An 11,759-nucleotide genomic window follows, 5' to 3' on the forward strand; every position below is an offset into this window, starting at 1 on the left:
TTCGCAAGCTGGTATACCACTTGCGGTCTCGTTTCACGCTACCACTCGACGACTAATCGAACCAGATGCAAGGTAACGACACGGATTCTCCGGGGCCGTTTCTGCCCTCTACAAGCTTGGCAAAAAGTGTCCTCGACGAGCTGCTCGTCCATGTTGAAAGACTTTCCTCGTACGATCATCGAAGCTTGGACGATGAGAACGTGGCCTGGATTCCGCGGCTGGGATTTCTGAAGCCGAAAAAGGCCTTCCGGGAAATCCAACGCGTTCTTGAAGCGTCCTACACCGTGTTCCTACGCCTGGAGCGTGCCGCTTGGCTCTACTGTTGGATGCTGCCCAGGCGAAAGATTCGTCCCTGGCTTCTCCTTCGCTTCGGCACTTCGGCGCTGCACGCCGACTGCGCTACGTTCTTGGCGGCCGTGACGAAAGCACTGCGATCCGATCGACTGCCGTCGACGCTCAGTGTGAGGAGTTTCTGCGGGACGTACTACGTCTGCCTCATCAGCAAGTACCCGAATCCGAGCCCGCGGGAGTACGCGGTGATGTTCTTGGTGCTGTGGAGCGGCAAGCGCTTCGCGGCAGCGTACGCCAGGACAGGTGAGGAACAGCGAAGGCTCGCGACCGCCATCCACGTCGCCCTTTTCGGGGAAAGCGTCCAACTGCTCGTGGGCCTCCACGCAGACCTGGACGCCGCGTTTTGTGCTGGCGTCCGAGGCGGTGGTACACACTCCTTTCTGCTAGAAAGAAACCGAAGTATTACAGAGCGGTTCTTGGCGCAACCCGATCCGCAGCAGCGAGCAGTGGATCACAGCTTGGCCATGCATAGTCAAGGTGAGATACGTTCAACTTTTCTAGAGATTACCTTCAACAGCCAAGCTTTCGTCGGCCCAAATTTTTAGTGTTATAACGTCACTGAAGCCCACCTTGTACTTAGGTGAGTCTCGTCAGTCCCTCGCGTCCTCCGTGGATACTTAGCAGCTGTAGATTTCTTCGACCAGCTGACGAGTTCACTTTCCAGCCACGCGGTAGGAATTTCGACGGAGGCAATAAGCGGGGTCGTTGAAATTTAGGGTGAACACTCCTCCATCATTGAAAACGTCACGGACGCCGGAATATACCGCACAATTCAAAAATTTCTTATTGTGTTTATAGACAGCACGAGTGTACGTCTTACAGCGTACACGCGTGAGCATATGTAGCCGAGTCACCGAAGCGCGCAATGTTACTGCCGTCTGCGTAGCGAGCTGTGTGCTGTTGAAAGTACTATCCTATGTAGGTGCGCAAATAAGTGGTAAACGGTTATTTCAGAACTGGCACTTTGTAGCCATGCCTTGTGTCGAATTCTGGTACTGGTCTCGATCAGCACCCACCACTCATGGTCTGCTTCGACCGCTGATAATGGGGACAGACCATCGCTTTGACCACTGACAGGGAGTGCAAACTCATGAAAATTCGTTTGCGTCACAAGAGGCATCGCTACAACGTAACGGAATTGGGTTCTCCTCTGTACGACTTACCGTTTAAGCACGTAGTTCTTTCGGCACGAAACGCTCCATTCGATACGTGGCCAATGACAGTTGTGGTTACTTTTTTTTTACCACTCATAGGCAGACACCTTCTGTGGGTACCCTAGTAAAGCCCGCTATTCTCTGTGTTTGACCATGTCGTACACGCAATTCACCTAAGGCAATTATTTCGTGAACCACGCTGCCATATGCCTCTATAATTGGTTCAGCGACTCGGCAATAATGTTCGCTAAGCGATGAATGTTTTTTCTTGTTTTCACAATCAAACAACGAGGTGGTGTTTCAGTCACAATTGAGGGGACATAAGGCGATTGGCAGAAGTAAAGCAATACCATAGAAAAAGAAGCAACGCCGAGATAGTAAACATGGCTGGACACATTGTGGAAACGCACTATCTGTAGCTTTGTCTGCTAAAGAATTTTCATTCGTTCGGGCTAATTTCAGGCAGCTTTATAGTCATGGCTGTTTGAATGCGTACTTGTACTCTTACTTCATAACTACCTATATGAGTCTCTTTGAAGTGGTTTTGTTTTTTTGGTAGACGGGGGGAAAGGTCGCCTTTGTTTCTGCTCTTTTCTCTCAATGTTTTAACAACTTATAGCAACAGTTTCCCATTAGTGCAGTCATTGCTTATGCATGCGCAGGGTTCTTTTTCGGGGGGGGGGGGGCGGCAAGGTTCGTCACAGCCTCCCTCCTCTCTATTAAGTCAATGTATAACGTGTGCCACCCCCCCCCCCCCACTCCTACTGGGTGATCAGGGAGGGAGGCTGCCCTCATTGCTGCCCCATGCGCACGCCTATTGTCTCTCTGCTTATTTCTAAACTGATTATGGATGTTCACGCTAATTGCTTTCTTCTGTCTTTCTAGGTGAAACTGCTTCATAGAAGTTCAAATGGCACGTTTCCTCTTAAATACACTTGAAAGTCGCTGGCACGGAGCACGAAAGCTACGCCTCACGTGTAGTTTCTCTACAAGATGGTCCACCCTGAAAACACAGAACGTCTGCCAAACTCGTGGATAGTGCATGAAAGAAGCCTTTCTGTCCCGAATGCAAGAACGGTATAGTCGAGGCTCCAACACGCATCGGAAGAACTCCGGAGCTACGCCAACTGTTTTCACACAAGACTAAAGGCATGCGGCGTCAAGAGATTACGACCCCGGGCCGCGAATGAGCGGACCTGTTGCGAGACCGAGGTAGCGCAACACAGAGCCGTGCATTCGAAATACCATGGACGCCAGGTATTAGAAATAGCAAAGGCATTTATCTCTCTCCCCGGCCATTTGATGATGAAGGCGTTCTTCGAAGACCTACCTACGAGACTGTGCTGCAGACCTGACTGAATTACTGACTTGAAAACATCTTATTTGCTTGAACCAGGGTGTTCATGACGTGGTCGCCGAGATAGGCGGCTGAAATGTGACGACGTTGGAAGCACAATACCAAGGGTCTTTTTTTTATTTATTGACGGTAAAATAAAGAAAAATTATGTTGCCATTCGTTCCATTCCCGACTATTTATTCACACTGCATAAAAATACACTGTGAAAATTTAGGGCTATAAAGCAGGACCCTGGAAACCAGTCAAGTGCCAAGCGAGTCAACTTTTCTCTTCACTGCCATGCCCTTACGCATTTGCATATTTTCTTGAAATAACGCCCGCAAAAAACTGCAGACGAACCTTAAATCACATGTTCGTTGTCTAACTCGGTTTGGTTGTTATTAACGATAAAAATATCCCCTAAAAACAATGAGCATAAGATGGGCTCGGCCATCGCGCAAGTAAGAAAATCCCCACCTCTCCGGTATTTTTCCCTTGCAGATAATCAAGTTCTTTCTAAGAAATTTGATGTAAAAATTGGCGTGCAGTCTAATATATTCGTGAGCACTATCCATGGTGTGTGCACCGATTGCTTGCAAACATGCAGCGTCTCGGTCGAGTAAGAACAGTAGGGTAAGACAAGAAAGCTTTGCTTGAAAATTCCGTGTGCACGGAAGCATTGTCGCCAAAACACAGCTTTCGGTGTGGTTTTGAAGAAAACGGAAGCGTAAGGAGACCTTATGCCATGGTGAGTATGAATGCCACATCGCAACTACATTGCGTGTGCAGTGCTCGTACCAAACACAAGTGCAAAAGGGAGTGATAGCCTAGTATAAGCATCGGTTGTCTCATGTTTTGTATATAAGAGCTTATTCTTCAGACAAGCAATTCAGGTTAATGTACTTCGACGCCGTAGCTAATATTCTTCTAAATACGACAGATATGAACCCGTGGCGTAAAGCGAACCAGATGGTCACTGCCATAGGAACTGCGTTTGAATTTCGCGTAGTCTATTTGCACGTGCACGAACACGTTACACGTCATTGTAACGTGACACCTTCACGTGGACTTGTGACCTCGCATGTAGAATCCCTTGAAAGTGATCACTTGGTCATGCAATCGGGCTGTCTTCCGCGTCGTTGAAAACACGAAGTTGTATTTTAAAAATTGGCCCCGTATCTGCATGTAATCTGCAAATGTCGTCGAAAGACGATAGTCTTGCGTGTGGAGAGACTGAACAAAACATATGTTTGATGTTCTGCGCAAGAAAATTGGTGAATGGTATTCCGGAGGCGCTGCGTCAGGCCGCGTTCACACTGAGCATTCCGGCCGCCGAAAGTGCTCCGAATCCGGTTCGGCGGCGGCGAGATCCGCCGAAAGGGCCCTCTCCGCGCCGATCGCTCTCGGACCGATTTTTGCGGCGTCTGCCACTGAATCGGTCACCGCGGACCAATAGGAAAGCTAGTCAAGGAATTTTGAAAAATGGCGGCCAAGCCCTACTCACTTGTTATGCTGCAGTGCACGTAAATGAATGTTGAAACCAATGGGAGTTTAACCTACTCTGTGCCTACTTCGCCTCCGTATATCGTGAAAGAGGTGACCGAACTTGCTGTTGGCGTGACCGAGCTTGTTGCGGTCTTGCAGAACAAAACGAACCCACCAACGCCGCTGGCGTCGGTGATTTTTCTGCTCTTCGTGCATTACAAGACAGCCACTTGCCAGCAAAGTAAGCAGTACTGTCTTTTCTTGCTTCTTGCGTACGAGAATCGTCGAAGTATACACCACCAGATAGCGTAGTAGCGTTTGCGAGCCGCGACAACAACCGGGTGACAGCGCATCCATCCCGCGTTAGCCCCGTAGTAGATGGCATATTCGGCGGCGCGGGACGCGTCCAGTGCGAACGACGCTGCGTTTCGGCGGCAGGGGAATTTCGGTCGCTGTAGAAAGTGGATGTTTCAGTGTGAACTAGGCATTAGAGTGCCTCGAGTGTGCAGCGGAGGCGAACGAACGCATCAAGTCACGTAACACGTGAGACATAAGCGCCATCTGGCAGTTCTTTTCGAAAACAAAGCACGTGGCCCTGAGACGAGTGTGCGCGCCCGTCTCAGAGGTGATAAGGTGTAGAACGCAAGGCGACGGGTAGGTGCCACCACCGTCTCGTCGTAGCAAAGCGTTGGAAACACTCCCCTTTCCTTGCAAGCGTTGCACGGTCAGCGAAGTGTGATAAGCACTACGGTCCTTAAAGTTACTTATGTATGCAATTTCTAGTAAATTACGAACATGCAAAATATATATGTGTTGCTATGGTGCCTCAGATATGCGCAATAATTGCTTTTTAATAGACACTCGCACACGTATGCACGATGATTCTTGAGCAACATCGGTGGGTGCTGCATATAGGGTCGACTGTTCGGGGTATCGGCTGGTGCTGTTTAGAGTACCGGTTCGTGGTAACGGCGGACAAACAGACAAATGTACAGACAGACAGACCAAAGTTTTTGCGTGGAAGGTCCCCAAGAAAGACTATCGTCTTTACAAAATAATATACTCTAAACACCAGAAAACTGTTACATGTCACAGAAGCTTTAATGCGCCACACAGTCAAACAGCGTACGCACAAGTCTATAGCGTAAGCGCCGTCGTATTTAACTTCTTGGCACCAGAAACCGCGCTTCTCATAGAGGCGCTAGCAATATGCTGACAATCGAACCAGTGCACAACGAGATGGACAGATGCTACGATTACTTCACAAAATGGCGCCCGAGAGCACTCCAGTATGCATTAGCTGTAATTGTCGAAGATATATTCAATTTCGGAAGTGCGCTGGTTGGCTCTGAACCGGGTCAACTGAATTTCTTTATTTCGGCTAACTATTGCAGTTTAAGGTTAGCCCGTATGCACGATGATTCTTGAGCAACATCGGTGGGTGCTGCATATGGGGTCGACCATTCGGGGTATCGGCGGGTGCTGTTTAAAGTACTCGGTTCGCGGTAACGGCGGACAAACAGACAAATGTACAGACAGACAGACCAAAGTTTTTGCGTGGAAGGTCCCCAAGAAAGACTATCGTCTTTACAAAATAATATACTCTAAACACCAGAAAACTCTTACATGTCACAGAAGCTTTAATGCGCCACACAGTCAAACAGCGTACGCACAAGTCTAACGTAAGCGCCGTCGTATTTAACTTCTTGGCATTAGAAACTGCGCTTCTCATAGAGGCGCTAGCAATATGCTGACAATCGAACCAGTGCACATCGAGATGGACAGATGCTACGATTACTTCACAAAATGGCGCGCGAGAGCACTCCAGTATGCATTAGCTGTAATTGTCGAAGATATATTCAATTTCGGAAGTGCGCTGGTTGGCTCTAAACCGGGTCAACTGAATTTCTTTATTTCGGCTATTGCAGTTTAAGGTTAGCCCGATTGGCTTTAGCATGAATAAGTTGAATTTTCGAAGAGGGCAAAGTCAATTTTTTACGATGGTGGCTGAAGTCTATCTTATTTAGGATTGAAACGTTGCGCAATTGTCTGGTGACATGGGTTTTGTGGCCACTGAGAATCAACCGAAGCTGGTCCTATTTTTCGCTTCATGCAGCGTACAATTCTTACGCATTAATGGGCCAGCATCTCAAAATATGCGACGCACGTGTTAGGTGCGAGCCGCGTTATATCTACAAGAGATAACCAACCATCAGCGCTGTAGCTGTTTGAAAGCTCAAGTAATCACGTGCTTTCGCTAAAGATATACCACGGTAATCTTCACTGAAGAAATAAAAATCACGCACTCGCAGCTTTTATGAAACCGAAACGAGATTCGAAGCATCAGAATAATATGAGGTGTATTGAAGTTCTCGGTGCCCAAGAGCGTATGCAATGATCGCAAACCCTGTTACGCATTAGTTCATATTGTAGAACGATAAAACAACGGCTCGATTATACGCCCACCCACAATCCTGACGGCGGCGGAAGACAATCCAAGGTCTGGGTACGTCCAAGAGCGTTGCACAGCTGATTACTGGCTCGTAGTATATCAGCTTGACTGGAATCAGCTTCTCGAGGCTCGCGACCGCCGCCTTCAACTACACTCTTAAAGAGCCCCTAAACAACACTGAGTTCAAAGACCAAAGTAGTGTCTCTCTTTTTCACTACCCTTCCTACAGGCACTATCAACTCCTCGCGCCCTATTTATTTAAAAAGAACGTGAAATGTCAGCCCTAAGGCTTCATACAGTCAGAATTTTTCATTTTTTTTCTACTACTCTACTACACGCCGCTATATCCGCTTGCGCGTCCGCAAAAGCAGAAAACGTAGTGAAATATAAGTTTATCGCGAACAATTGTCATGCGATACAAGGCAGTGGAAGAATCCGCTGAAAGTATCCAAGCCTCGACGCAACGCTCCAGTCGTTTCTCCACCACGCAAGCCGTAAGATTGATTGATATGTGGGGTTCAACGTCCCAAAACCACCATAAGATTATGAGAGACACCGTAGTGGAGGGCTCCGGAAATTTCGACCACCTGGGGTTCTTTAACGTGCACCCAAATCTGAGTACACGGGACTACAACGTTTCCGCCTCCATCGGAAATGCAGCTGCCGCAGCCGGGATTCGAACCCGCGACATGCGGGTCAGCAGCCGACTGACTACCTTAGCCACTAGACCACCGCGGCGGGGCATGCAAGCCGTAAGAGTAAACGATAAAATTTAGAGTTACGTGGTTACATGGTTAGAGTGAACCGAAAGAACCGTGAGAGTTAAAAACAAACTCACGTTGTGTCATGGCATTAATATATAAAACAAGGTAACGCAGAAGTAATGAATTACACTTTGTTATTGTCTAATACTGTTGGGGGATGTAATTGACCACTGTAATAAACTTTTTAAGCAATTGTGATCGTAATAAGCTACGTATTTCTTTTAACATGCGCAATTCTACTTAAGGCTTTCTAAAGATTTCTTCGTTACAGCTAATAATGTGGAAACTCTCGCGTTTTTGTTTTCGTTATAAAAAAACATAGGTGTTATCTAAGGGAAGCGTTACCACCCAAAGATCTTATTTTGCCATAACCGATATTTTTTATAGTTCAGTGTTCATTACAAGCAGGTTTTATCTACAATAGGGAATAACAAACGGGTTTGTGTAGCTCACAATTATTTAGGTGTAGAATTCACGTATTAAAGAAAAAAAGCCGGCAGGGCTCAGTGGTAGAACACTGGGCTTGCAATCAGACGATCCAGGTTCGAATCTCTATCGTTTAGTTTGTGCTTTTCTTCACATATCTTTTTTTTTTCCTCATGTCACGCAATAGTGATTACGGACACCTGCGGTGAACAGTCACGGCGCACGTGAAACTCGTGATCTCATAACAGCTTTTGCTGCAAAACTCGGTTCTGTTCGCCCACTCAACAGCGTCTCTTGCTGATGCGATCACCAATGCGGACAAAAGACCTTACGATAGACGAAGGCGATGCGAGTGCTTATTGACCCTTTACCTTCTCCTATACAGCACTTCACGCAGCGGCTGAAGTGCCGTGAAATCTCGGCAAGAAAATCGGTCAGCAAAATGTCTAGAGTCGCTCGGTGGACTTCGCGCCAGATGTTTGTCCGGTCCGCGATGTCCTCTCTTCGACGACCACTCACCCATCTGAACCTTGTACACAAACTCCTTCAACACACATGTGCTTGCACCGAGTCGTGCAAGGCTGGGTAACAGCAGATCTGGCGTGCAACTAACTGGTCCATGGTTGGTTAGGCCTTTACCCTCTCATCTCTATCTCGCTCGACCCTTGTTCTGCTGTGCTATGTAACACTATTAGGTGTCGGGCGTTTCTGGTTGTATTGTTACCCCTCTGTACAGTGCCATCGGGTGGTGATAAAGCCATTGCCGGTCCATAATAATAATTTCCTATTTACTACACGCAGCAAGCTTCTTGTCTCACATCTGCTCTGTAAAATTGATTTGCAATTATTCCCCGAATGGCCCACCGATGCGAACATCTATTGACATCTGCTTTGAAGCACGGTGGCTGAAAATAGCCGTCTAGTCACTTTATGTAAAAAATCAATACCTATCTCGCACACTGCATAAGGGCATCTTGCCTGTTTTTTTAATTTATTTATTCAAACAAATATTTGTTTCCACAATGTTGTCTTCTTTTTAAATTTTACAGCGAAAGCTGTTATGAGATCAAAACAAGAGCCGCGTGCGGCACCGGAGTTGTGCGGCGCCGCAGCCCATAAACACTATCACAGAAAAAAAACAAAAAAACTTCGTAAATAAAAAATTGACCCCGTATCTGCATGTTATGTGTAAATGTCATCCAAAGATGATAGTCTTGCGTGTGGAGAGAGTGAACAAAACATTTATTTGATGTTCTGCGTAAGAAATTCAGTGAAAGGTATTCTGGAGGCACTGCGTTAAAGTGCCTCGGGCGTTCAGCGGAGGCGAACGAGCGCATCAAGTCACATCACACGTGAGACATAATCGCCATCTGGTAGTTTTTTTCTTTTTTGAAAAATAGCGCGTGGCTTTGAGACGGGTGTGTGCGCCCGTCTCAGAGGTGATAAAGTGTAGAACGCAATGCGACGGGTAGGTGTCACCACCGTCTACCGTCTAGTCTTAGCAAAGCGTTGGAAACACTCGCCTTTTCGTGCAAGCGTGGCATGGCCAGTGCAGCGTGATAAGCGCTGTGGTCCTTTAAATTACTTGTGTATGCCTTTTTTAGTAAAAGGCGCACATGCAGAATACTTACGTGATGTTATGGTGCCCCAGATATGCGCAATTGGCAATTGCACAACTATAAACGCTAAACCTTGAGCAACGATGGTGGGCGCTGCGGATGGGGTCGGCCGTTCCAAGTACCCGATGCCGTTAAGAGTGGACAAACAGACAAATGTAACGACCAACAGACATAAATTTTTGCGTCGAAGGTCCCCAAGAAATTGATTGATATGTGGGGTTTAACGTCCCAAAGCCACCATTTGATTATGAGAGACGCCGTAGTGGAGGGCTCCGGAGATTTCGACCACCTGGGGTTCTTTAACGAGCACCCAAATCTGAGCACACGGGCCTACAACATTTCCGTCTCCATCGCGAATGCAGCCGCCGCAGCCGGGATTCGAACCCGCGCCCTGCGGGTCAGCAGCGGAGTTCCTTAGCCACTAGACCACGGCGGCGGGGCGGTCCCCAAGAAAGACTATCGTCTTTAAAAAAAAATGACTGCGCAACCACGGAGTGAATGATGGAGGGTGGGGTGAAGCTGCGTCCCTACGCCGCTGCCGTGCCGCTTCGGCCTCCCGTTCTCGTACGCCGGAATCTTCTCGGCGCCGCCACGCAGCTTCACGGCACGCTACTGCCTCGCGCGCTCCCACATCGGGGCTCCACCTTCGAGCGCGAGCTGCCACCGCCTTGCGCGCACTCCGCTCTGCAGCCATATCCATCGGCTTTTATTTTACTACACTGCGCCCCGTAGCGCGCGGCACAGCCGACGAACACGTCATTGCCAACGTCTTCGTATGACATCATTCCTATTTTCTCGTGCGCTCGCACATCGGGGTTCCGCCTTCGAGCGCGAGCCACCACCGCCTCTCCCGTATCATACTTTTTATTGGCAAAACGTGAATCAGCCACTGGCCACGTCCGTCCGTCGTCTGTCTGTTTGTTTGACGTACGGACGGACGAATGGACGCGCGGACGGATGAACGCGTCGACAATTGCAGGGACGGACGCACGGACGGACAGATGCACGAATGGACGAACGCACGAATGAACGGATAAACGCACGGACGGACGAACGTATGGACGAACGCAGGAACGGGCGCACGTATCGGCGAACTGTCTGACGCATGGACGAACGTAGAGATGGATGGATGGACGAATGGACGCACGGATAGACGGACACGAGAACAAACGGACCGACGGACGCTTCACCGCACTCATCATCATTCACTCCATGGGTATGCTGTCATTTTTATTATTTATTAAACTACAAGTAACACCCTCCAATAGCGTACGATTTGCCCTTTTCAGCGTATATGCATTTCGTTATAGGTAAATGTACCGCCCTCTACGACCGGTTCAAGAACTACCGAGAGGTGGCTACGCACTATTACGACGGGATGCTCAGCCCACGCCTTAAGTAGCTTCGATCCTAAAACACGGCTAGATTAGAACGCGGGTCTCCTGCGTGCCAGCCCAGTATTCGTACCACTCAGCCACATGATGCGTGGGCCTCGTTTGCAAACTGGCCTTAGGCAGGATTGACGTCGGGAAAGGAAATGCATTAGTGTGAGTGATAAAGCGTGTTAGAGCAGCAAAGGAACAACCAGGTGTCACACAATGCAAATTGCTTAAGAGTGGGTCGTTCAATGCTCCAGTCCATTACAAATCACACTCTGTCTGAGGCTACAATGCGGAATTTAGGTTGATTGCGTAGACAGCCTCAAGAAACTCGAAAACTTTTTTCTCTCATGAACAACGAAAAAGAAAACAAATAGGCGACGATGTTTCGAAGGCGAGTTCATGGTAAGGATATTGCGGCAAGCCATCTTGGTAGTTCTTCAAATGAAGTTTCTGTAAAGTTAAAAATCTGTTTTTTACTAATCTTGTTTAGCAATGTTGATAGCGTGAGCCAAAGCGGTGATTTACCGTGAACATTGTGACATTTATCTATTATTCGTTCTTCTGCTACAAGTCGTCTTCCCTTCTGCATCTATTTCGTCTTTCTATCCCCGTTCTTCGATATCGATATTTCTACATGTAGGCTGCCGCAATGCATATTGTCAATGTGCGTGAGTGTCCGACGAAGAGGATGAAGGTCACTTGCTGCTCGAGCTCGGAGCCAGACTGGCCAGCGCTGCAACCGCTCTTGCAAATATATTCTCTAAATATATTTGCCATATATTGACTCGTT

At 48.0% G+C, this 11,759-nt stretch overlaps 2 protein-coding genes across 8 annotated transcripts in view; one reads left to right on the plus strand and one right to left on the minus strand.

The window, feature by feature from the left end:
- LOC119187166 (uncharacterized) overlaps window positions 1–11,759 on the minus strand; it is a 395,971-nt gene that overhangs the window by 365,074 nt on the left and 19,138 nt on the right. The window lies entirely within an intron of this gene.
- Window positions 66–3,018, plus strand: LOC119165830 (uncharacterized). The gene is made up of 2 exons (XM_037417863.2): window positions 66–828; window positions 2,391–3,018. Exons 1-2 carry the CDS (start codon window positions 66–68, stop codon window positions 2,405–2,407), a joined length of 780 nt encoding a protein of 259 aa, XP_037273760.2. The 3' UTR covers window positions 2,408–3,018.

The sequence above is a fragment of the Rhipicephalus microplus genome, chromosome 8 (genome assembly GCF_043290135.1).
Source record: "Rhipicephalus microplus isolate Deutch F79 chromosome 8, USDA_Rmic, whole genome shotgun sequence".
Taxonomy (NCBI): Eukaryota; Metazoa; Arthropoda; class Arachnida; order Ixodida; family Ixodidae; genus Rhipicephalus; species Rhipicephalus microplus.

Bases quoted from the DNA above. Each gene is read 5' to 3' on its own strand.
- LOC119165830 (XM_037417863.2), top strand. From the start codon at position 66: ATGCAAGGTAACGACACGGATTCTCCGGGGCCGTTTCTGCCCTCTACA.